A 27,767-nucleotide genomic window follows, 5' to 3' on the forward strand; every position below is an offset into this window, starting at 1 on the left:
GCTTGGCGTTAGGATATAGTTAGAAGGAATTAATTAACAAATGATAATATAGAGCGAACTGTGTATAGCCCTTGATGTACGAGATATCCCCATTGACCTTCTTTTCCGACTCACGAGCGGAATAATTTTATTTGTGCGAAGTAGATAGCAAAGAAAGGGAGAGGAAATGAGAGACAAGTAGTCGCGAAGCGCTCCATTTCTTTTCTTCCCCTCCCCCCCCCTCCCTTTGCGATAGAGAGATCTTTCGCGCATAATATGTATAAATGTAAGAGATTCGCGGATGTGGAATGATTATGAAGGGATCAGTCGGATAAAAAGGGGAGGAAGTGGTATATAAATACAGGGACCCAATATATTGAAATTCACACACCAGGGATTCATGTTCCAATCGGTAGATTCTAAAACGTTGTTCCGAGCGAAACAGATATGTTCAATCGGGTATATTAATCGCTCTCGAGAAGATCTCGCGAGTGTCGGTCTGACACGATACACTAATATTGAAATTATAATATTATACTTTGGGATCGGAGCAGCCGATATCATATCGCGGCTTCGAAATAATAAATTCCCGCACGACAGATTACGGTTGTAATCCCACGCATGTGCGATCTCTCTCAGATAAACTTTCGACATTCCTTTTCTCGTGGAGACCGAGCCGCGAAATATGATATCGATTGCCTCCTCGTTCTGAAATATGATAATTGCGTATAATACGCAATAACTTGTACGACGTTAAACGTATAGCCGGATACTGCATTGTGCGTGTCGGTCGGTCGTTCCTTAATTATAATCATTGCTGAAATGTAAATCGTTGCGGAAATCCGCTTCTATTCAGTCTTCAATGGACGACGAAGTGTGTCGATACCCACGACATTAAAATGCGAATGCGAGGAATGTGGCCTTGATCGAGGAGTGAAAAATTGCGTGCGCATTGTCGAAGGGATTTTATCGCGCGATCTCCTCTTTGTAATCTTAAGATATTGGAAATTGTTGGGGAGAACGCGAGTAATGGAACATTTTTTTTGATAGGAGAATGCTTTGCCATCAAACACCAAGTTTTATTACATGTAAGTCACAATGCGCGCGAGATTACTGTAAATATTGCGGAATAAACCCGGTACGGGGTTTTGCACATTTTTAGATGAGCGTTCGCACATTTAGGCGATCGGATGATTTGGCGATTAAACCGCGGAGGGGTTGGCAGAGACCTTTCCGAAACGAGTCATGATATTAAAATGTACAGCGATTATATATCAGAGCCAGATAGAATCTGAGGAGATATTCGATTGTACGCGCGCGAGAGCGAGGGACGAAAAAGGGAGATGGAGAAGGCAGGGAGACGCGAAATTGTGTGGCGTACGATAATATTATTATTATCTCACTGATTGGTACACATAGTCATACTGGTCTCGTAGCGTTATAGAGAAGCCATTTAAAACTCTGCATGCTTAGCCAATTTGCGATCGCCGGCAGGTCCACGAGGTCCCGCCGCGCGACGGACGTTTTAATAAGGGTGTAAAAGTATCGATAGAGGCGCGTGTAAGCGTCCGCGATACGTGACGATCATCTTTAGAAGTTCATCGAGCCGACAAAAACGGGGCATGCAAGTTACAGCGAACTCGGACGATGCGTCGCGAGAAAAACGACTGGAGCAGCGGGACAGGGAAAGCAGAAACGACGATGTTGTTGTCATGCTCCTCTTCTAGACAATATCCCAGATTAGCTCGATAAAAATATGTCCTTTGTACCGGCTGGGTGATCGAATCCTCTCGCGAGAGAAGGACCGGAGAGAACGCTTGATTGGCTAATTAATCCGCCTGATCGCGTCACATATCTGGGAGATGCGGAGGAACGGAAGACGTCACTCGAGGCACGCGTCGTCATTGGGTTTTTTTCTGCAAATAATAAGCGAATTCATTTCGAAATTTCGCATGTTTAAGCGCGTTCCGTTCGGCAGTTTAGTTACAAGATTAGGTTTGTGATGGAGCGAGGAAAGATTCGTACTCGCTTTCGACTTATTCGTGGAACCATTCCTTTCCTAATCGCATAATTCATCGCGAATTTTACGTAGGAAATGCCTATAAATTTCTCCTGATCGTTTCCAACTGAAAACTTCTACACACTGATGAATATTCGAAGACACATTAAATCATCATTCATGCGAGCGTATCGTACGATTAAAGCGCACTCTTCCCTTCGGATATCTTTAGTGGATCACGACGCTTATGGAAAGGCTCAAGAGAGAGAGAGGAAAACAGAAATACCTAATATTATCATCGCGAATCTATTGTACGCTAACGTCTCGTGCTCCAGTCACTCGATGTAACGACCGTGCGAAGCGTTAAGAACTCTAGAGCATAATAAAATAGCCATAACGAATCGAACGAATAAATGGATTTGATGTTTAGACGCTGCCTCCGTTATGTGCCCTGCCGTAAAGAATAAAAAAATAACAGACAACCATGTACCCTCCCCTACCCCCATCTGAGAGAGAACGATATATAACATGGAAAATAAATTCGCAACAAAATAAATTGATTCTCTTTTTTTTTTTCCATTTGTCATCCGTCATTTAAGGTAGAAAAGCAACAGCTTGAAGTCTTGCTTTACGTGAATTTATTATTATATATGTATATCACAAATTATATCACCTTTATTGTCCCTCGACGTGACTACGATCGTACAAAGTGTAATGTACAATATGTTCACGTTTTTCTTAATGTATATATGCATCTTTCGAATATTGGACGAAGAAAATGAGAGAATACTTGAACGAAATTCGTTCCGCAATTCCGTGAACATATACTTTCCCGCTTATATATCATTAGTTACAGAATGAACTTATATTGCCTGCCAAATGTAATCGGTTATATTTCACATGATTATTTTTAACAGTAGAACGTAGGATATATCGCATATATATATTTTCCGCCAGCTGATTTCTAACTACAAAATTCAGCTGGGTTAACGCTCGACCTAAAGGAAGAAGATAACACATTCCTCCCACGAATGATATGATACGAAACACGTGCTGGTAACTATTCACATGATATACGTATTTCCTCTTCAACAATAATATCGTCGCAGGTAATTAATAGGAAACGGATCCTTTTAATTTTAATTTCTTACATTTTCTCTGTTCGGTCAAATTAAAACTTTCAATGCTACAATACTTTGGCGAGGTGAAATTGTACAATCAATTTCATATCATAAATACTAACAAATACTGGCATAAACATTGTACTAATATAGATAACAATGCACTTTTACAAAATTAAAATTTTGTGAAAGAGATAATAAGAATAGAGGCTGTTGTAAATTATTTCAATCAATTTACCGTTAATTTTATCAAGATCTTTTCAAATAGCTTATCAATTATTGAAGTAATTAATTATTGAAGCTATTAATATATCATTATATAATTATATATATTATTATGATTGGTAAATAATATTAAATAAATAAAATATGCAATGTTACTATATCGTCACATTATGTGAGACTTCGTTGTTTCCTGGTTATTATAATTTTACTTTCATATACAATTTAATTTTAGAATAATTACAAATATGCACAACAAGATTAACATAAATAGAAATCTGTTATTTGTACATATCTCTAATGTTAACGAAAGTATCAGATCACATAGTCTCTAAATAGTCTAAACAATCTTCATTAATTCAACAAGTATTATTCGATATTATTCGATTAAAGAATTACATATGGAATAAGAGATTAATATAATCCACAGGAGAAAATATATTTGTGGGAATAAGTTGGACTTTAATCAGACCAATCCTCCTCAGCTCTGCAAATTAATAGTACTTTTGTTAATATTTTACGATCTTGCTGAAATCAATTTACTGCCCATCACCGTTGCCAAGCTGCTTTTGAATAAGGCAAGCATATTGGACAATACACTGTATAAGCAATAATATAATATTTGTAATTATACAGATACGTGTAGATATTAGGCGAAAACAAATAAATTACAAAAATATGATATACAAGGGACAATTATTGACATCTTATAAAAATTCACTCATATTGTAGCTGTATAGAATTAGCTGTGCAAACTGACAATTTTCCACTATTCTTTCTCTTTCTATATACAGTAGTTATCCATAAACTATAGAAATAATTAGCGAATTATATGAAATAACTTTCCATATGCCATTCAAATATATCAATGAAGTGCATTAATAAAAGTCATGTAATAATATTAAGCGAATTTAAAGTCAAAGAAATTCTGTACTAACTTTAAATAGAGAAAATCTTAAAAGCTCTCAGTTTATTAGAATAGAGTAATGTTTGCAGCTTTGATGAAAACGAATTCTCATTCTTGTGAAAATATTTATACTGTTATCATAGATTTAATAGTAGTATTAATAAATATTTATATATACACCCATTTACAGGCAATATAATTTAAAAGCACATAGTTCAGCACACTTAAGGACACATCACACACACACACACACACACACACACACACACACACACACAAAAACACACACACACACACACACACACACACACACACAAAATAAATTAAATACTTAATATAGACCCGTGTCTAGGACGTCCGTTCTTCTCCTTCCCGCGCGGTTGTTCCTTAGCTGTTCCAGTGATATTCAAATTTAATTGTGCAGTTGATGCCGTAGTCGCTTCGTCATCCGATTCTATTGGACTGATTCTAATTGCTTGGTACCATTGATTCGTCAAATCTGTCATCTGTGATTTACAGTCCTTCAACTCTTGCTGCGTGAATCGTCTCGTGAAAAACGGAATGAAAAATTTCAGATCCCATCTTGCGAAACCACGAATTCGTGATTGCAAGAAAGATACTTCCATTTCCTCCTCCGTGAGTTCCGATAAATGTTCGGAATCAATGGTTTGTCCCTAGATAGAAAAATAATGTATTATCTATATAGAGATTTTGTATATTAATTATTTGTACCGTAAGACTTTTTAAATTACCCATTCTCTCGTTTTGCTCAATGTAACTTCCTTATCCTTTTTCTTCCGCCTGCTGTTGCTTTTCTGCTTCTTTTCGGCTCTTAAAAATTTCAATAGAGGCATAGTGGATCCACCAAATATTAAAGTCGTGAACAATACGATGATAAGCGTCGTTGTTATAATAACGTGGCGTGTTTCATCGCTGAAATCTAAATGGAGCGATAATGCGTACGAAATAGCACCGCGCAGGCCGCTAAACCACATGATGAACATCATCTTCCTCGTGATTTGATGCTCGCGGAAACGATTAACGAGTAAGGCCAATGGAAAGATATTGGCAGCTCTTCCGATCAGGCACAAGATCACAGACCAAACGACTAATGCTGGCTCAAACTATTAAAAAAAAAAGAAAATTGAATTAAAAGCATTTAAGGACTATTCGAATATGTTATATACATATTCTTATTATACGATACCCTATGTCTAAAGCTGAATAATGCTAATCCCAAGTATGCAAAAACGCAGGTTTCAGCAATGAATGCTAAAGTTCGCATTGTCTGTTGCATTGTAATCTGCGTAACAGTTGATAAATTGAAATGTGTGTAGTGCGACATGACTATCCCGTTGAATAGAATCGCCATAATTCCTGCAACAATGGATTAGTATACAGTAAATAAACAGTAACAGTCATATAATCAAGAAATTTTCTATTAATTATTACAAATGTTTACCTGACAGTTGTATGCCTTCTGCTAAAACATATGGAGCATACGTAAACACTAACATTATACCAAATTCCAAAGATGGATTTTTCCTGAGGTCTACATGCTTCAACAATAATGCGCTTATTAAAGCGAATACCACGCCGATACCCGCAGATGCGAAGAACATGAGGCAAAATCGATTCAGACCAAGTATGATAGCCTCGCTGGTCGTCGCCGCGTTGTTAGACTCTAGGACGGAGGTGGTCAATACGATAGAAATAGCATCGTTCAGAATTGATTCTCCAAAGACTAACATGTTCAGGACTGGATCAACGTCCAGAGCGTGAAAAATCGCAACTGTGGCAACCGGATCTACCGCTGATATTAGCGACCCAAAGGCGAAGCTCTCAACAAAGCTAAGCTTGTATGCCACTTTTGCCAGACCCAGAAGATATATTCCAGCACCGATGACAAATGCAGAGATGGCCGTTCCAAAAATGGCAAATACCATGATACTGCCGATATTCTGGAAGAAGTTTCCCTTATGCAGATTATATCCTGATTCAAAGATGATGGGTGGAAGTAAGACTAGGAAAAATGCGGTCGGCGAGAAAGCTTCCTCCTTCCTCCAGTTTGCAATATTCTGATGTGACATGAGGTTTATGATCATGCCAATCGCAGCGCCTAGGAAAACGATCACCACCGACTCGGGAAGATACTGGAAATTAGTCTGCAGCATCAGATGTATTAACAATATGCCTAGCGCTAGGACGCACAGTACAAAGAATATAGACATGGAGCTGTTGTGCTCTTCTTCAGCAGAGCCCTTGTCAGGCAGGACCGGCTCTGCTGGAGCGGCTGTGGTTGTGGTGGCATTGGTTGAATTGACAGCATCTGGATTCTGCGACGACACAGGGATATCTGTTGTGTTCCTGTCATTGATGGGACTTGACGGTGTCGCACTACTCCTCTCGGTCGTCTGATCGCTCGCAACATTGTCAGGTTGCGCCGTGCTTGCTGATGGTGATGGTGGCGTTTTCGTAGTGGTTGAACTAGCATTGTAACTGACAACGTAGCTTGTACTGTTCACAGATCGCGCTGTGCTAGATACTTCAGGTGATACGTTTACATTTGTTGTGACATTCGGAATGATTGGAGTATTCGTCACCGTGAATGTGATCTTGTTCTCGGTGACGATCCCGCTTGTATTTAGGTTAGTTGTGTTCTCGCCGTATGACACATGTTGCGATATGTCGCACAATAGCAAGATTCCGACAATGAGGCTCCACCTGCACAACAATACGAAACGTGGTCGAAACGTCATTTCTCAACGGTGTACCATTATCTTGTAGGTAGCAGAAGACGGCTTTGCAGCTTTCTCTCTTTTTCTCTTTTATGTTAATGTTTTGTTAGAACTCGATGAAGTCGTGAGAATTCTGACGTGTGACTAGTGAATTAGAATGTTCAAGATCACAGCTGACTCAGCCGTCGGTCTTTACAGATATAAAAAAAATTCCCTAGGTTATTATTATTATTAATATTTATACAAAATTCCTTGTGTATTACATAAAATAATTTTTGATATTATTAATAATAATCTTTTGTTGACAGAAATATTATATATAAATTATACTCTTTTTTTGTATTTTTAGTTATGCTCTGTTTGTATCTTGGAACATTGCTAATTGGGAATATTTATTGAAATAAGAATAGTTACTTTTTTATCTTTACCTTGATTTTTTAATATTGTACTTCGTTGATAAAATGTAAAATATAAGGAATGATTAGAAACAAAGTTATAGTAAAATTGAAATACTTGGAGTTTTTATTGTCACCCTACTTATTCTATTAATTACTAAACAACTTATGTCATTGATTATATTTTCCAGATACTTGAATGGGTCAGTTTTAAAACATTTTTGCTGTTCAAACGCGCAGACTGAAAATTCTAAAAATTTTTTAATCGCTATTCTCTCACATTTTTTTCGATGTATCAATTCTTATTTAATATCCTTTTCATTCTTTATCGATTTTTTGAAAATTTAAATTTTCAAAGTTACGACTTAAAATTATAGAAATTCTTGGACTTATCATTTTTTGATAGTTTAATTGATGTCATTTATTTGATTATACCTCTGATACTTCGCTAAATTTTGAAAATTTAAATTCTACGAGACGAAAAACTTCAGGAAAAAAGAATGGATGAAAATTCTCTACATGTAGAAGTATATTTATTCCACTTGTGCGTTACGATTATCTGTTTTTAATGTTTCATTCGTATACTCCCATGCTAATCCAATGCGACCAGTTTCTGCTGGTTGTACAGGATCTTCACCTAATCTTTGTTCGACACCTTTCCAAGATCTTTCTTGTAAATATTGAGCTCCAGCCTTACCAGTAGCAACAGTACCTAATAAAAGAATTGTTATATAATAATTGTTGCAGTCTACATAAAATTACTTTAAATGATTAAATTGTTTGCACAGAAAATATAAACATATAAAAAATTTAATCCTTAAAAAAAATTCTTTAATAAAAATAAAATGTGAAAAAAAAAACGTATTTTTTTGATCTGCGAGAAATTAATTAATGCCAAAGATATTAAATAATTTCTTATTAAAAATGTGATTTCAAGATTGCAGTTTTATTATATCTTATTAATTTCTTAAAATTTCTTTTAATTTAAATAAATTGAATATACCTGATGAACGAACTGTCAGAGCATTCATTTGATCTGTACATAAAGTATCATTCTCACAATTTCTAATGTTACTAGTAATAAGAGAGACATCCGAATCCATTGATGGCTTAAAGTTGATGTAGTGAGAACCACCAGGTAATATCTGCCGAAAGTCCATAAAATATTGTGGAGAAAACTCTCTTGCGCTGTTAAATGCTAATTCAATTTCGTACACCGTAAGCATGGGTTTAAAAAAGTCTCTTGAGTCGAATACTTCATTCTCTGGACAAGATATCACAACAAAAGCATCAACCTGAAATAAAAGTCAAGTATTTGTTGACCTAATTGCATAGTAAGATAAAATTAAATTCAATATGTTTCATTATATTGCACATAGCTGACGTACCTCCGTGAAATTTGCAAGCTTGGCAGGATTTATTTTTCCTACACTAAAAAGATAAGACTTCTTATTTTTTTGTTTGAGAATTCTTTTTACTGTGTTTATAGCTGTTAAATATTCTTGAATGCCCAATGTGGCCACTACAATTCCCACAACTTTGGCATCTCTCAACTTTTCTATTAAGAATCTTCTTCGTTTTAACCAAGGTGTATTCAATGCTTCAAACTCGGTAATTTTACGATTTGTAGAACAATACCACCTCTTCACAGGTATACTCATTGCTAATAACGCAAGAGTTTTTTCTTTCTCGCCCAAAAAGAATCCTTCATAATCTTGTATTTTATATCCATTTTCTAAAGTATAATTTCTACCTAAGATAATTGAGGCCGGGCTTGTTTTTATATCAGTATATTCCACGTTTGATGTACAATTTAATTTAGACAAAATTAAGTGTTTATATGTAGGTTTCAATATATTATATATATATTCTGTAATCATACAATTTTACATTATACCTCCACCATCATCGTCATCGCCAGTTTTCTAATAATATTTTTAATATTTACCAATTTTATGTGCATATGCCACGTCATAGAAAAATACAATCTTCTTTGTGTAATCAGAAAAGATTCGCTTAAACTCATCAACGAATTCCGTCGTGTCCAATTGGTTTCTCGGTAAAACGTGAAAAATTGGTAAACGGGCGGTAGGATTAAGGCAAGCGTGTCCAAAGTGTATTATGCCATCCGCGTCAATGTGTTGCGCCGTTATCTCGTCGACGCAGCAGCTACCACAAGTCGTGTCCCCTAAAATATACACTTTCTGTCCTATTTCCTTTTCTAAGCGTAGCGCAACTTCTACCGAGTTTGGTAATAAGTTGTCTGGAAACTGTAGACATACCTATAATACACGAGAGAGCATTACAACTCCAAAAAGATTATTTAGTTAATAACAAAATTCTACATATAGTTATATAGAATTCTAATAAGTTATACATATAATTACATATAACACAAATTATCTAGCCATGATAATGTGCTATACAACTGTCCACATCAAATATATGTTTTACATAATTTAAGATCCGTTTTTTATAACTAAAGTATACATTTCTGAAACTTAAAGTGAAATAGACATACGTTTGATAGATATTTGGCTAAAGTGAGAAAAAAATTCTAGCCCAGTCTAGTGAGGAATAAAAAACAGACCCATAGACTTGCAAACGTTTGCAATTAACTTAACTTAGGCTAATCTTATCTACCATCAATAAATATCTTCAGCAATGTGATTAACATTACCATTATTGTTATAGCTTTTTCTCCATCCAATATTCTCTTAACAAATATATATAATGATACATCTCTAGAGAAGAGATTGTTTTTAACAAATTGACACATAACCTCAACTTCATCTTTAATTCATGAAAAAAAAAACGATGCTAAATCTTTTACAGAGACCTGCAACTATACTATTCTACACTATTATACATTAGTATATATACGAGGCATTTTTAAAAACGTATGTATCCTTTAAACCTGTTTTAAGGCATTCGTCCGAATCCAACGAGCACATTTCTCCACTTCGTATGGATCGTCCTGATCGTCTGTCACCTCGATGACTTCCGCCTCATCCTTCGCAGATTTTTCGATCTTCGTCAACGAGATCATGTCGTGGACTGTTACCGAGCATTCGGCGTGGAGATTTGTTTACGATAGCTACATGCATACGTGTGTTTCTGGAATTCGCATATGGCGGGTCTTCCTTCACGAACCCCCGCAAACCTGCGCAATTTGCGCGTAGTCACCCCTCTTCCTTCCTCATGATCCATTCCACGCAATTCTTTCCTTTTCTTCCACTGCGAGACAGCAAAATGTATTGTTATAATATATTTATCCAATTTATTTATGAATGTCCGAAGGACAGAAGGAAGAATTGATCTATTATTTCTGTTGCACCCTTTCGCGTCTCTTCTATTCAGAAGATGGAATATACACGCACTTTGAAATGGAGAAACGAAGATGTCTCGCAGAACAAACACTTGAGATCTTACCTCTAATAATAATTTTTTCACCTTTACGCTCTCGAACAATACGCCGATTACTATTCGATTCCGAAATACAATTTTATGACAACTAGAAATATCAAATTAATGCAATTTAATATTATTGAAGCTAGGAGATAATAGAAATTTATTGGAAAAAAATTTTAACGGAAAATATTAAAAAAAATATATATTTTTGTGTTTAAAGATAGCCAGAATTTAAAAATACTTTCATTGAAAAATGTAGTCGAAAGAATAATTATCAACTGTGAAAATTGGTTTGCTTATTTTACGGTGTCGTATCTTGGAAATCTCTTCTTAGAGTATTATGAATAAAACATTGTTATTTTTTTTTATGTTAATAGAAATATTAAAATCTGATGTTAATGAAAAACTTCTTATAAGGATGCTTATTAGCTAAAAATTATTAAAATATTTATTAATTTAATATGTGACATTACTCTGCTTCTGTTCATGATCGAATGCTTACGTTTCAAGACCGAAAAAGATTTTTATACTCATCAGTCTATTTCTAATTATAAAAAATATCGTTTTAATATCGCGCTACTCGGTTTTATAGAAGTTATATAATTTATACCCCGTTGAGAGACGTGACGAAATAGGCGATCTAGGCCAGGAAATGAAACGCGGAAATGAATTGCGTCAAATAAATGTATTCGTATAAATCTGCGTGCATAAAAAATATTTAAACGTGATAATAAATAAATACAAGTATAATAATTATAATTTTCATTACTCTTTCGAATTATAAATTTATATCCAATCGTGATTCCTACGAATTTATAAAATTGCGACGTTTGGCATTTAATTTAATTCTTCTCCTGCAATTTTTCTACGCTGGAAGGAAATTGGATTCTCATCTGAATTATACTGATGTCGAGCCTTGACCTAGGCACTGCTATTATCCTTAATAAATCCGAAATAAAAAAACAAAGTCAATCCTCATTATAATGATAGAGAACAGTCGAGAAAAATAGATGCTTTGTAAAAAGATAAAATGACGAGTTTTTTTAAGTACAGAGCATGAAATTTACGTAGGAAGGTCCAAAAGTTTCCGATCCAACTCACTTCGAGATGTTGAAACTGGATTTGGTTTCGGTCATCAAGCGAACCCTATCTACTGTTATTATGTATTCAATCGCATCGCTTCATTTTAAGTAGTGTGGTTTTAATTTTGAATTCTAATCTTAAAATAGATGAGTTGCGTTTGTCAAAATGTTCAAAATGAAATGCTGTGATCAAATTCTTGACCAAAAAAAGGACTTACACCAGTACAGATTAAATAACATTTAAATGGAGTGTATGAGAATTTTTCTCCATTCTATTCGACCGTGAGAATGGGTTAAATTATTTAAATTGGAAATCTTTTAAAGATGATACTTCGCGCGATCAATCTGCGAAAGCTATCACTCTAAAAACAATCGATCTTGTGGAGTGTCTGAATTGTTGAACATCTTTCTATTGTACAAAGAAACAAGTAACAGACGCATAAAGTGTTGTCATGAATTTTTAGATAGATATAACTTCAATTCAGAACAGATGTTTAGAATTGATTGTTACTGGACGTGACTATGGTTCAACAAAAAAGATTACACCCTGATAGCAGCCTGCGGAGACAGATTTTGAACAGAGTCTGTTATTTTTTATTGCAGAAAGGCACCAAATTGTATACAGAATTTGTATTATCTGACATTGTCAGCAAATTGCTGCCAGAAATATAACAAAGCCTGCTAGACATGCTATGCCAGCAGATTGGTAGCAAAAACCGAGCAAAGTCTTGTATAACCTGACAGCAGATTGAGAACAGAATCTGATTCGAGCAGACTCTACTCGGTTTCTGTTACTAATTTGCTGGCATAGCCTGTCAACAGGTTTTGTCGACAAATTTATAGCCAAATGCGGACACAGATGGCTATGGTTTTGTAATCAAAATCTGATAGAATTTGCTGTCAATTTGGCCCCAAATTGCTAACATTATGACAGCTACCATTTTTTGAGATTTCCAGGGAATTTTTTTGATTGATTACAAGGAAAGAAATACAACGGAATGTAAGATACTTATACGCAACACTTCTGCACCGTTTTGGACCTTACTATGTATATCAGCTTAAAAAACTTCACGCAATGATCATTTCGTTAAGCACATCGACGCTCTCTAAGATACAGAACATAAGATTTATCACCCGATCACTATACAAGCGTGTTGTCTTATACAGTACGGTCGTACCAAATTTCATTATTACTATTTCACTTGTTGTTTGTTTATATCATGTGAAAATAATTCAAAGTAGTATATTGTAAAAGAAATCAGGTTGAATTGTATACAAGATTGTATAATTCTGTGACACATATAGTACTATGTTACAAACAATGATACCTCTTTTTAAAAATCTGAGTATACTGAGATAAACGATTGGAAAATAAAATATTCTTTAAATTATATTTATAATATATTATCACTGTACCATTTGTCTTCACTCTCGTCAGCGATTGTATCGTTAACATCTCAAATTGTTAACATGTAATAATTACAAACTTGCGAACACGTAATCCGAACTCAGCAGACAGGGATGTAGGATGATGTACATACATACATATATACTCGTGAAATATCGGCAATTTATTAGGATTAAAAGAATTTCAATATATCCAAACTTTAAAATCTGTGAAGAATTAAGTCACGATTGCCGTCGAGAGTGTAATTGAACATTATGTATGTACAAACGATTATTATTCCTTACTGTAATACATTACATAGTTTCGCTTGGTTTTTTTTTTTTCTGTATATGTCAGTCTTGGATTGCTTTTGCCAGAAAACGTTTCGTTTCCGCTGTCTCCAGAGAGTTGTTTTAGATATATGTAGAAAAAGAATACATGATCGCGTTCACATAATAAAACTTCATCTCGCGAAAAATGTCATGACTACACTTTACAGGAGTATCACTTCGTTAAAAGAAAAAGCAGAAAAAAATTTCTAATAGCAACTGTTTCTTAATTTTAAGTAGAATATTTTGTGTAAAATATCGCACGTAAAAATAAAAATAAAATCATACATTAACCATAGGAATGTATGCTGATCATTTCAATAATTATATAGATAGATATTTTCAATTAATGATCTGTGATTATTATGTGATTATCCTTTTTCCACATGCACTCTCTAACTTCCATCAATTACCCACATACCTATTATGAATCCATATGTGATGTTAAAAAAAAAGTTTTAAAATTCTATACATTATTTAGAAACAGTTTTGTCTCTTTGATTTTGCGTCTTGATACTGAGACTGCATGTCAAATAGAAATAAATTTAAAATAACTCGCACAATTGTTATCTATTCCTTTTCTGCTTTTTGTACAAGGTGATTTGTTATTGGTGGTACAACCAATTTGCGAAGAATAAATCTAAGAGGAAACTATTCTTATTCTATAATTTTTGTCTGACACTATTTCTGAGAATATAAAGTCTTATGAAAAAACTTTATTCGGCATTCACAATTTGTCTTTTAGGGGATTATCATCTTTTGCATTACCAATAACGGATCATCTTGTATACTGCATTAATTTGCATTTCGCATTTTTCCACGATTTCACATAACAGTCTCTTATACTACTACTTTCTCTTTGCTTTTCCCAAATGTTCCAATGATGATGGAATTAATCATATAATGATGGTAATATGATAATAATAATTCTGAGAATAAATCTCAATAACAATAATACAAATAATATTATCGTAATAATATTAATATACCTTAAAAACGTATGTACAATATTCACCGACCCATTTTTTAAGTATCATAAGATTCGTCTACGTACTACAGATAAATTGGAATAAGTTGCTTTAAATAATTACTTTTTACAAAATTACATTACAAAGTGGCATATTGAAAAATCTGAGCGAGTTATCTATCTAAATCTATTCACATGTACAGCTGCTAAAATTAGATTTACGCGGTGGCTCTTTTTTTTATTACAGCTAGACTACTGGAAAGTATACATGTTTGTATATTATGAATAATTATTGCCATTGTAAAACAGAATCTTTGAAAATGTTCAGTATTATACTGCACATGTATGCGCAATCCAGTTTGCCTTTGCTGAATAATGTATAAATAAAATAATAAAATCGCATATGATTTATACAAATAATTTAGTAATTATATCTGTGCTCTTCAAGATATGCAGTATTGGAAACAGTCTGCTTGACATTATTACTAAAACATATAGTTCCCATGATAGGTAGTCTCAATGATATCCACAAAAACCATGAAAAATCGACTTATAGTTTCTCTAAAATTCTTAAGATGCATTAATTGAACGCTTGATTCAACTATTAACTTTCACTTCTTAACATACTTTACTAAAGGAGGGTCACGAGCCTAAAATGCTGCGGACTGCTTGGTCCAACGCAGTGTCTTTCGAGTCGCCTGATTGCGATGACGAATTACCATTGCCGCTACCTGATAGACTGTTCGTAGGACGTTGCTTAAGATTAAGAATGCTGTCAATGGCAGACTGTACTTGCGCGTTGATTTCGTCATGTTCGTTACCAGTATTTCCACTTTCGTTATTCATTACAGTACTACTTGAACATTGCGTTTGCGAATGCAAAGCCAATCCATCCAAGTCGGTATCCTCTGATAAATCCCGTTCAAGATCAGTGGCACTACACCAACGCCTATCAAAGGACGTATTTACATCCTGCTCGCAATCGTCTTTCATAATCGTGTTTGAGACACCGGATACATTCGTATTTGCAACATTCGTACGAAGACACTCGCCGTTTGCTCGTGTTCTTTCAATTTTTGATGATCTCGTAACAGCGCACGCACTACTACCACTGTTATTGCCGTTTTTACACTTCAAAGTGTCTGCAGTAGACGGATATACACCTAGTTCTTTCTGGATTTCCAACCACTCGTCGTAATCGCCACTATTATTAGTACTACTTGACGACTTAATCACTGGTTTGCATTCCATCTCATCATTTGGGAAATCATCTTCTAACTCGCGCTTTACAGATACATTCATCAAAGATGACGATGTTGTTAATGTTGATTTATTCTCCTCCACAAGGCCAGGTTCAACTTTTGGCACCAACGGTTTTTCTTCCTTCTTAAACTCTTCTGTAATTTCATTTGCAATATATAAAATATCAAAAACATACATTTTTTAAAAGAGAAATGTGTTTTTAAAGTGTAATCATTTAAAATATACACACATGTTCACAAAAATGTAAAAATGATTACGGGGCATAAACTAACAAAAAATATAATAAAATAAAAAGACTCGTAATCCCAAGAAAAATCAAATTTACATATATTTATTTTTAGAATTATATCAATTTAAAAATAATTGATAACATGCGTAGTTACCGCTAAGTTTTGCTTCCTGTTCTCGTAACCTGTTAAGAATACTTTGCTCTTCAGCCACAAAAGTCCTATCGATCATCATCAATTCTGACGTCCTGACTTCGCGCTATAATTTTAAAGATGTTCATGTAGCAATAATGTTAAATATTTCAAATATCATCAAATAAAGAAAAAAATTTTTAATGTAGAAAACTATTTTCTATAATTTTAAATTAAATAATTTAGATATTTTAAGTATCAATTTTTCACACACATCATGTATAATTAATAAAAATTAGTTGTATTAAAAATTTATTTTAGTATATACAATTATTAAATAAATGAATATTATTCATACCATGCTTTCCATTAGGAGAAGATACGTGTATTTATTTATCATACAGTTGAATTTGCTCAATAAATGTTTTGCTGTCTCTTCAAATATTTCATCCGCTTTTGTCAGATCCTTGGGTCCTAGTACTTGCTCATTTAAACAATGATATCTTACTAAACGTTTGCAAGCATCACGCTTGCTTGAGAATGGTGTATTCATATCCGGTTTGGTTGCACCACTTTGATCGATTTGTAATTGTTGTTCCACTCTGCAATTATATAATTAAATATCAATATTATTGAATGTTGGAAAACGATATTAAATGTAACAGAAATTTATATTCTAATACATACAAATCGCTGCGATTCAATTGCCTACAAATCGGGCTAGTTGCACGCCTTTTTACGCCTTGCCTTGGGCTTATTAAGGAATTGGTATTGCCGTTAGGACTGACAAGTTGTTTCACTGTACTTCCATTGGTATTTACAGGACTCTGAATTCTTTGTGTTCCCTTGCTTATCATTCTAGGCGACGTTACTTGATTCGCAGGAGAGCCGCTTTGCACTTGAACTTGGATAGGAGAAGAGAGTTCCTGCTTCACAGGACTTGGTGTCTGTATACTTGATTTGAAATCCAATGGATCTGTTTGACATTGAGTCGATTGTTGTTGACATTGTATGCCTGACTGCTGCTGTGTTTGAACTTGAGTCAATTGTTGTGCGTTGCTCTGTAATTGCGGAGTTGCTACAGAAGTAATTGGTGGCGAAAAGATTTGTATGTTCGCAGAGGACGGATTCAATATCTGAGTTCCGTGATTCTGATAAAACTTATGCTGTTTAGTGTGCGTTTGATGCACAGTCTGTGTCACAGTGTTCGATATACTTGACTGTTGTCCTTGCACACTTTGCGGCATCTGTAATAATCATAATTATAAAATATAATGTCATAACGTCCAGTTTCTGTGCATAAAATATATTTTTATAAATGAAAACAATATATATATTTCCAATATTCTGCTTACCGTGATATTGTTAATGTAATTATTATTGGAGCTAGTCGGCATTGTTACAGACGTAGTTGGACTTAGAGTTTGAGATGTCGCTGGCATAGTAGGAATGGAAGTTTGTGTTTGCGCCGCTGATGTCTGATTCTTAAATGAATTTTGTGAATGTACATTTGATGCAACGGTTGAAACTACATTTACACTGAATGTTGTTTCGGCAGTCTATGCAGAAAAAAAAATATATATTTCGTTACAGTAACAAATATTAAACAAATATTTCGTATATTTTATTGTTATAACTTAAATATACTTACGCTATTGACAGATTGTGTAGTAGTGCTAATGACTTTCCCAAGGGATATTATCTTTGATTGCTCCTTGTGTAATTTGTTCAATGCCGTTTGATCATGAGGTTTTCGAGATGAAATAGCTTGGATTTGTGACTGAATATTTTTCAGCGATTGCTGCAATTGAGCAGGTAGCTGAATAGTTTGTACTCTTTGTAGCATTTGACCGTTTGAGGGAACTGATACGTGACTGCTGGTAGAAGTCGAAACCAATGGACCATTGGTAATGATTTGAGTCGGTTCGTTTTTAGTAAGATTTGTATTATGAGATGCCGTTGGGTTTGTTTTATTAGAATTGTCAACTTTTTGTAAATTAGATGTATTCGCCGTAACCATTGTTGGTCGAGTAACAGTTGCTGTCTTCGTCTAAAAAATAAAAATAGATTTTTTCGATAAAAAACAAAACAAATAAGAAATAAATTTTGTAATAAATTTTTAGAATGGAACAACAATTTATACCAAAAAAATAAATAAATAAATAAAAGATTAGAAAATATAGAAATAAAAGACATTTACGTACCTGTAAGTTTACAATATTTTGAGCAGTACCAGCAACTTTCTTTTTCACGACTTTCGCCTTCTTTGGTTGATTGTTGCCCAAGTTCCTAATTTGTTGTTGATTTAAGTTGTCAATAAATTGATTAGGAAAGCCAGAATTTTGAATTTGTATATGTTGAGGCATCTGGGATGGTGCAGCTTGTACCACGATGTTCTGAATATTATTTTGAATTGTTGGAGCTCCACCAGAACTATTCACGATTATTTGACTCGTTGGAGTGTTGATTTGAACTCCTTGCAAGTTCTGATTACTTGCATCTGGCTCGCCAATTACTATCTTCTGCGTTTGGTTTTGATTCTGTGTCTGATTTGGCGCGTTTAATTGTCCAGTCAAAAGTTGTTGCAAGAGTTGCTGACTGATGACCTGCATTTGACCATTCGCATTTGCAATCAGCAGTTGATCGTTAGGATTCAAGTTTCTTAACGCATTTAAAATTTCAGGAGTAATTTTAGGTGCGTTATTTAGTATATTGTTCGCTGCCGAATTTAATATATTTGCACCCTGAGATTCGACATTTTGAGATTCATTTTGTTGGGTGACATTAGAAGTATTAGAGGCAGGAGTGTTTGTGATCAATATATTCTGATTCTGATTGTTTTGTTGTGTATTGATTCCTTGCTGTATGACATTAGCTGAGTTCTGAGACTCAAAGTGATGTGCATTAACGGAAGAGAAGGTATTTGCTGTCACTACCTTCTGTTGTTGAACATTCACATTTTGTTGGACACTCGTGTTATGTAAAACAGCAGATGTATTTTGTTGTTGCAAACTCATAACATTCTGCTGTGCATGAGCTAAGTCTTTGATACCTGATTGCAAATTTTGTTCCATATTTTGAACATTACCAGCTGTATTTTGTAATACATTAATTGTATTTTGTTGTATACTTGAATGTAAAACATTCATAGTATCGTGTTGTTGCATAGTGTTACAAGAACTTTGTTGTTGTAATATATTCATGGAGTTATGATGTATGTTTGAGCTCTGTAAATTTTGTTCAAATATTTGTTGCACATTTTGAGTTTGTACAGTTTGTGCAGTAATTTGTTGATTATGTTGAAATAATGGTGATTCTTGCTGCAGTGTTAGAGTCTCTTGTTGATTCGTTCGCTGAAGACTGTGATTAGTCTTAGCCATATGATCGTTTTGTGCTATTGAAGTACAAGGTAATGATTTCTGTACATGTTGTCGCTGTGACTGCTTTCCCATTTTTTGTCGTACATTTGTCACACAAGTGTTCATGAGTCGTGCCTGACTAGACTTTTGTATAGAAAGATTTGAATTCTGTTGATTTGAATTTGTTTGACTTGCATTAGATATTCGAGGACTTTGAATGCCAAATACAGTAGGTGAAGACTTTGTAGATAAAACATCTGGAGCATTCAGAGGAGTATTATTGCTTGTTTGTGATAATGAAGGATGAACATTCTTAATTTGCATCAGATTTTGTACATTGATATTCTTTGACGTTTGTGTCTCTTGTAAAGATCCGAGGTTACTTTGAACGCAGAGATTAGGTAGTGAATTAGTCTCTTGAGGAACAACATTTATATTCTTCTGTTGAGTAATCGTTTTCGAACATATCTGACCATGATGCGGACTAGTAGTACAAGTGACATTTTGCGAACACGTAGAACTTATAGGTGAAGCTTGATTTCCACTAGTTAAAGGAGATTTCACGTATTTTTGTCTCTGCTGAGTTGTATTTTGAGTAGATTGTGACGTACTTTGCGATTGGCTGAAAAATTGCGAGATAATCTGGGAATTTTGCCCGCTACCTTGAGTCAGAGATCGTATTAAAGCTTGCGCGGTAGCCGAATCTATTTCAGGTTGATTGGGTTCAGGGGTATGATGTAAAATAAGTTGTTTCCCATCTTCTCCAATTGATAAACGAAACTGTCCCGTTAACGAATTTTGTACAGGCATCTGGAGTTGAGTGACAAGTTGATTGTTAAGCGGCTGCGCTACAGAAGCTTGCGTGTTCGTTGTGTTTGTTCCAGGTACTTGAGTTAGAGTAGAGCTAACAGGAACTGTCCCTTGCGATGAAAATTGCCCGAAAGATTGGCCAGATGTAGTTTCATTTTGCTGTACTTGACAAGGAATCTCGGGTTCAGTTGTCAGCTCAGAATCAAAAATATCATCATCGTCCCCGATACCCGATATCTTTATAATACGGGCGAGATCTAACTTCGGTTCATCATCTTTTCGCTTGGCTTTCTTCTTCTTTTTCGCTTTCTTCTTAGGAGGTGGCAGCAGATTTTGTTCCGACACAGGTTGTGTACATGAAGTATTGCCAGTTGTATTGCCAGATGTAACTTGTGAAATTTGCGATTGAGGACTTTGTACCATAGCATTCTGGATTACGATGGGATTGGTAGTTCCAGAATTAGCTATAAATTTTTTTAATCAAATTGAAAAATATGATAAGACAATAATATTTTATGATTAACGGAAAGATTGCTAAAGACTAGATTAAATAAACACAAAACCAGAAGCATCAATATTATATTCCGTAATTACTGATTTAAGACCATAGATTTAAGACTTCTTGAAATTTAATTAGGATAATATTAAGATATTAGATCAGGAGAAAATATTAAATAAGAGATTAACATCAGAGATGATACATATTCACAAGCAAATAAATGGCTTAAATTTACAGTTATTCTAAAAGTTAGAGGTTGAAACATCTGATTAATTTGTTATTTAATAAAGAATTTGAATTCGCATACGAACACAGTTTTATAAATAGTATGATTCTAATTGGTAATTGCACTTTTGTGCTTTATATATTTTTTAAAGTCGTAAATTCAAAGACATGAAGAAATGCGATCTAGATAATTCTGTATATTTCTAAATATTTCTAAGTGTTTAATATAAATAACATAAAAAGCTAAATTCTTACAATTTAGATTGTTTTTTTGTCTACATTATTTTTTAATAATTATGCTATACAATACTTTTCATATAAGTTTATATAAATATTATTTTTTCTATATTTTATTATTTTCTAACCAAAAGAAATATTTAATGTGTTTTGTTTCTGTTAACTTATTCTATACATGCATTAGCTGTGCATTTGTATGTGATATTATGATATAATCCATATTTGTAATATCGTTATGTGATAAGTTACCTGGTGCAGGACTAGATGGAGTATGCCTTATTACTGGAGACGCAGTTGAAGGAAATCCGTTTGGTACAGCGAAGAATGTGGGAGTAATTCCTTGCAGTTGCATACCTTGTGCTGTGACAACCCTTACCAAGTGTTGTTGTTGTGTTAACTATATAATTAGAATTTAAATATTTAATTTATTTCTTATTTTATTTAATATTTTTTATAATGCTATAATTTAATGCAAATATCTAAGGAACCATCATCACATATAAATTCTAAATATTATTCATTTTATGTAAATTACATAATTTTTTATGACAAAATTAATTTGAACTTTATCTTTTAATATAATTGAAATTAACGCAAGTAAAAAAATTATATGAATAAAAAAAATTAAAAATAAGTTTGAATTTATATTTAGCATATATTTAAAATACAAACATTTATTATTTATTAAATTATTTAGAAATAATTTTCTTAATAAGAATAAAAATTTTAATGATTTTTTTTTTTCAACAAAAATGCAAATCATTTTAATATTTATGAAAATTTAAGTGATGATTATGAATGCGAATATGAAGATGTATGAGAGAAAATGAATGGATGAAACCATCACCTGTGCGGTATGCGTTTGTTGCTGCGCGCCTGCTGGCGTCCTCAGTATGAGTTGAACGCCTCCCGGTTGTACGCCTTGCTGTACAATGACAGGTGCGGTAGACGGCAATACCTATGTACCAAAAGTGATAAATATGTGAAACATAAAAGCAACTTTCTATGATAATAGAAATGCATATAAGCAATTATAATAAATATAAAGCACATCGCAGTAACCTCTCATATAATACAGCGTGATATATATTTTTTTATATAATTACACAATGAATATGCAAATGACAAATGTAATTAAGAAACAAACAGATATATATTATAATAATATACCTGATTCAGTAATAAACCCTGTGCTGTTGGGATCATTGTTGCTGTAGTAGGACTTGGTTGTGGTCCAGCAAGAACAATTTGTGGTTGACTCTGTTGGGTTACCTATAAAAAAAATAATATTCTTTAATGTATAATAAAAAATCTTATGGTATTGTAAATATATATTAAAAAGCCAAGAGATTATAAATAGAAATAGAATTAAAATATATAGTATATCAAACAAGATTAAGTTTTTTATAATACACACATACACCCCCCCCCACACACACATATATATATATAAAAGAATATTTCATAGATTATATATTTTATACGGAATAGATTTGATAAGATTAAGCTAGATTAGGTTAGATTAGACTGGAATTAGCTAAATATCATGTATATATTGTATATAAGTAATTCAATATATACAGCAATTAAAAATTAGATTAAAAATAAAATTATACCTGATTTGTAATTGTAGTAGTAACTCTTTGTGTCTTTTGTTGAGAAGTATTAGTTTGTTGATTTGGTGGTTTTGGCAAAATTTGCGGTGGTTGCTTGGTAGGCTTACTCGTCGCTATTTGTATTTGTTGATTTCCAAATAATTGAGTCCTAGTCACCAGCTGAGTTGGGGTAGATTGATAACCCTGTGGTGTACCATGAATTATTTGTAACACCTGCATTCCTTGTTGTAATATGGGTGTATTAGGCCTAACCTAGAATATATGAAAAATAAAAGATGTTTGGATAAATGAGCAATTTAACTTTCTATTACTAAAATTGTATTCTTTCTCAGCAAGTAAATAGACAAATAAAAGAAAAAAAGATGTAGACTACTGCCATCTGAATATACAATAGCTATAACAAGTTATAGAGATATCGTTAAACTTAAAAAAATGAGATCTTCAATTTCTAACTGCAATAATGAATATATTCCCATGTACAGATATATAATACAGCATTAAATAAAACAAAATTAAAACATAAAAAGAAAAAATAAACTTAGAGACATTAACGGGTATTCAAACAAAATCATTAAAATATATGTTACATTAAAATTGCAAAAAAAAAAAAACTAAATTTCAATAAGGAATTAAAGCAAAGTTTAATTTCTAAATTTCTAAATTTTTTGCAAGTATTCTTACCACAGGTGGACCGGGGCTACCTCCAGGTGCTGGGCTTCTATTGTTGAGAGAATTACTCCCGCTTAATAGATGAGGGCTTTTTGCAGGGGGATATGGGCTAAGTACAGGGCTCTGTATTTGGCTAACACTCATCGGACTCTGCATGGGACTTTGCATCTGCATGTTAAAGTTACTGTTCGAAGTCGACGTGCTGACTGGGCTTGGACTATTCCGATTGGACTGTATTGAGTTTGAAGCCGGACTTCTAAGTAAAAGTCGATTAGGGCTAGGACTCGGCGTAGGTGGTGCTATATTAGACGCTGGACTTTTCAAGGGTATTGAAAACGGACTACCCGGCGAACTAATGTTTTGACCTTGAATATTTTGCATAGACTTAACAGTATTCATAGTACTGACCACATTCGACGGTTGTGTTGTGCCTGTTAATGCGACTGATGCATTTAACCCGGGGCTTATCCCCTGTGAATACTGTCGCTGTGGTTGAAATCCAGTTGACTGGGAGGAACTTAAAGAAGAAACATGACTCAATGACATGGTCGGTTCATTAGATGCGGATATATGTTGTACATTTGACGTTGATATATTTGATAAATTAGGGTGCATTGTACCAAGGTGCGGTATGTTTGTAGTGAGATTCACGTTCGAAGCGTGATTCACATTTGCAGTGGTTGTATGAATTGATTCACTGGGAGTGCTTGTGAATATGCTGGAACTAGTCAGAGTTCCAGAATTAGAGATTTGTGAGATTGTTGAGATGTTTGAATTAGGATGTTGCGATATAGCAGAGTTTGGTACATGTGCTATATTTGATGAGGCAACAATGTGTGGTGCAATAGTCTGAATGCTCTGTATCGTTTGGAATGGAAACTGTGCACTGCTAGAATTCAAACTAGTTGGCGTCAAACCAGTTGCCAGGGCATTTGCAGGTCGATTAAGACCTTGATTTACACCAGAATTTATACTGGTAGTAGTCAAATTTGTATTTGGATTAATTGCAGATAAACCAGACACGCCGGAATTCGCGACAGTTAAATTGGTATTCAATGCAGTAAGATTCTGATTTACGCTCGATGAGTTTAGATTTGTCAAATTTGGACCAGTTAGTCCAGTATTTACTCCAGATAGCCCAGAATTAATATTTGTAGAATTTATTGTATTGAGCCTGTTTATCCCAGTATTTACTCCCGTATTAATGCTATTTAAATCTTGTCCCAAGTTGGACAAACTGTTATTAATATTGTTTGAACCAATGTTGGACGTTAGATTGGAATTGATAGCATTTAAATGATTCAGGCTAGGATTTATCGTAGTTAGCCCTGTGCTTATACTTGGCAAGCCCAAATTCAGCAGAGGATTTGATGTGGTGATAACATTGGATGTGAGAGATGTAAGACTGGTATTTAGAAGTGATAGTGGCAATCCCATATTAAGGCCCACCCCAAAAGTGGGGGTGGCCGGGGGTAGGCCCATACCAGTCCCCGAGGGATTTATGGTACTTTGATTCAATTGGTTCAACTGATTTACGTAGACTATGTGATTTCCAGTTGCCGACCCATTTCCTTGCTCTTGTGGCTGCAAGAATAAGTAATGACATTAGAATGATATTTTTTAGAATGAAAATCGATAAAATGTGCTCGCTAATAAAAAATATCTTACATTATTTGATGTCTGTTGCAAAGCAAATGTCAGCGACTGGCCACTGCTATTCTGGGCTTGTAATTGTTGTAATTGTTGCAACTGCAATAAAAATGACAAATAAGGGATTTTTTAAATAAGATCTATTTCAATTTTTTTTGTATTTTTTAAATTTCAAATAAAATAATTGTACATTTTAACTTGGAAGGAGAGATACATAAAGAGATCATGTATAAGAGCATCAAATAACAAGCAAATCTATATGTTTCTATAAAATCTTACTTGTTGTTGGGTCAAAACAGTAACTGGATTATTATGACGCGCATTCGGGGAAGTTGTAGAGGATACTGAGTCCCCAAGAAGAGGGCGTGACTGAGGCTGCTGCATGCCCACGCAGCCCCTCTTTACTATGGGTAGCGTCTAGCCACCTATCCAGCTTATTTAGTTCTTACCTATTAATATAAAATACCATTTCCTTCATTTTACAAGTTCAGAGATCTATGAGAAATTATTTTAGAAAATAAACATAATATACAAATAACTGTAACTATCAGTAATCAGATCTTGATTTGTATGAAAAAAATGATATATTTCATAAAACTGATATATACTGAATAAAACCATTAGCAACTTAATAAATATAGTTAAAATATGTCTAATAAAAGTATTCAAGATATTTTATATTTAAAAAAATCTTATTGGACCATACATGTGAAAACAGAATCAATAGAAAATAAACCATAACAGTCGAAGTTGTATTTTTAATAATTATATTTAATATCTGAGAAATCATTTCTTTAAGTTAAATATATATTAACACATATATTTACCAAAATTATTCAACAGTTGCAGAGAGCAATATTTGCGTTTCGGCGCCACTCAACACGTCTGCGACCTACGTCTCCTGTTCCTGTCATGCATACAATTTCTTCCGAAGCTCAGGCAACACTGTGTCAATTCTAAAATATACTTGTATCCAAGTATATTGTCACTTTTAAAAATCTTGCTTCAGCACTAACCATTCGTAGCCATTATAGGCATTGCTTCGTAGTACATAGAAAGTAGTTCTCTCTTGAACTACTTTATCCATTAAAAAACAACTGTACAATTGCATTGTGGATATATCCTGACTTATATTTAAAGTGCATCTGCTGCAGGATCTTATCCATTTATAAATGTAGCGTCACTACATTTGTCCATGACAACACATTCGAGATATGCACAGAGAACAATATTAACAGTACTTAGCAGCAAGTAACAGTTCATTTGTGTTACGCGCTATCCCAAGTCCAGGAAGTAACCCACAGACATTATTGAATACTTGTCAATTGTCGTGAGTGTAATACCATAACTATATGCCTTTACTCACGAGATATCAGCCGGAATAATCGTTTTCTCTCAATAAAAATGTCGTTTACGTCGCTAAGCACACTAGGCTTTCTACTGACACAGGTTTTGCTACCGATTTGTGTTCTGCAAAGAAAAAGCGGAGACTTCATTAACTATCACGAATAGAGTATTTACGCAAAAAATCGAATAGTTTAGACGCTCTCCGCGGATTCTATCGCGATTAAATCGGCCTGAATCGCGAGATTCTCGGGTTCGCCTTGAGGGGTACGCGAGAGATCTGGGAAACGGTGTAACATGTTACACGATTGAACGAGAACCGCTGTGTTTCGAGACAGTGGTGATCTTTCCAGTCTATACGATAATTCTATGGGGTTGGGGGATCCCAGTGAAACATTTCGGGAGGCTCGTACGAGAATTCGCCAGCTGGAAACATATTTTGAGGTTATAACTGTGCGCGCCTGTGTGCGAGATACGTGCCACACAAGCCACCAACACATGCATACGAATTGAGAATCACACACGGGAGTCACTCACTCTCGCTCACGGGTGTAAGCGGCGCGCGGATTGCACACAACAAAAGGCCCGACTGACAAGGCGTAAACAAAAGAAAACGCTGGGATTCGGGAAAAATCACGGTCTCCGGTAGGCCGAGGGTGCCGGCGTGCGACGCGGCGATGCGCGCGTTCGGCGGCCGACGCGCAAAAATGCGTGTAGCGTCGTGACGAAAAGTTGTCAATATTACCTACGAGAACGCGGTTTTGCCACTCCGTGTTTTCCTCTTGGGAATTTTCACGCTCGCGCGCGATTTCGCTGCATGCGATCTCGCGTTCTGGCGCGATCCGCCGCACCTCGCCGAGAGGAAAACAACGTACACGGAGCACGCGCGACGACGATACTCCACTGAAAATAATAAACTTTTCAGTTACACGACAGTACCATATACGCGTTACACTATTCGGCCATCATGTATTTGTCAAGGCTGCCATTGGCGCGGCACTATAAGGCCCCAGTCTGCGCCACTGGTGGCGCCCCGCATCGAGGCGCCGCAACTTTTTGCGATCACGGAGGTAGGAAACGAAAGACAGGCATGCGATAACGTTCTCGAGCGTTCGGAGAGAAAGCGAAATGCAACAAACGTACTGGTTCTTGCGCACTAACAGTACACGAGATCTCTGAGATCCCGTACCGTTGGACCG

At 34.7% G+C, this 27,767-nt stretch overlaps 3 protein-coding genes across 4 annotated transcripts; all 3 read right to left on the reverse strand.

Annotated features, from left to right (window-relative positions):
* Positions 1 to 3,764: 3,764 nt before the first annotated feature.
* On the reverse strand, positions 3,765 to 7,089 carry LOC108747090 (sodium/hydrogen exchanger 8). Its single transcript, XM_018484345.1, has 5 exons — positions 5,691 to 7,089; positions 5,436 to 5,605; positions 4,981 to 5,352; positions 4,571 to 4,902; positions 3,765 to 3,808 (listed from the first exon to the last, which is right to left on the reverse strand). The coding sequence occupies exons 1-5, from the start codon at positions 6,985 to 6,987 to the stop codon at positions 3,784 to 3,786; spliced, it is 2,196 nt and encodes a 731-aa protein (XP_018339847.1). The 5' UTR covers positions 6,988 to 7,089; the 3' UTR covers positions 3,765 to 3,783.
* Positions 7,090 to 7,788: 699 nt separating this feature from the next.
* Positions 7,789 to 10,560, reverse strand: LOC108747092 (diphthamide biosynthesis protein 2). Its single transcript, XM_018484348.1, has 5 exons — positions 10,279 to 10,560; positions 9,310 to 9,643; positions 8,750 to 9,231; positions 8,365 to 8,656; positions 7,789 to 8,073 (listed from the first exon to the last, which is right to left on the reverse strand). The coding sequence occupies exons 1-5, from the start codon at positions 10,408 to 10,410 to the stop codon at positions 7,895 to 7,897; spliced, it is 1,419 nt and encodes a 472-aa protein (XP_018339850.1). The 5' UTR covers positions 10,411 to 10,560; the 3' UTR covers positions 7,789 to 7,894.
* A 4,028-nt stretch (positions 10,561 to 14,588) lies between these two features.
* Positions 14,589 to 26,430, reverse strand: LOC108747114. Of its 2 annotated transcripts, none has more exons than XM_018484384.1 (15): positions 26,052 to 26,430; positions 25,504 to 25,673; positions 25,243 to 25,323; positions 23,587 to 25,158; positions 22,906 to 23,157; positions 22,460 to 22,561; positions 22,137 to 22,247; positions 21,539 to 21,686; positions 18,364 to 20,792; positions 17,811 to 18,209; positions 17,515 to 17,718; positions 16,847 to 17,406; positions 16,518 to 16,761; positions 16,184 to 16,286; positions 14,589 to 15,934 (listed from the first exon to the last, which is right to left on the reverse strand). In XM_018484384.1, exons 2-15 carry the CDS (start codon positions 25,606 to 25,608, stop codon positions 15,180 to 15,182), a joined length of 7,065 nt encoding a protein of 2,354 aa, XP_018339886.1. In that variant the 5' UTR covers positions 25,609 to 25,673; positions 26,052 to 26,430; the 3' UTR covers positions 14,589 to 15,179. The 2 variants fall into 2 exon arrangements, with proteins under 2 accessions (XP_018339886.1, XP_018339885.1); XM_018484383.1 differs by having other exon boundaries at positions 14,589 to 15,940.
* Between the last annotated feature and the right edge of the window lie 1,337 nt (positions 26,431 to 27,767).

Source organism: Trachymyrmex septentrionalis, unplaced genomic scaffold (assembly GCF_001594115.1).
Source record: "Trachymyrmex septentrionalis isolate Tsep2-gDNA-1 unplaced genomic scaffold, Tsep1.0 scaffold191, whole genome shotgun sequence".
Lineage (NCBI taxonomy): Eukaryota > Metazoa > Arthropoda > Insecta > Hymenoptera > Formicidae > Trachymyrmex > Trachymyrmex septentrionalis.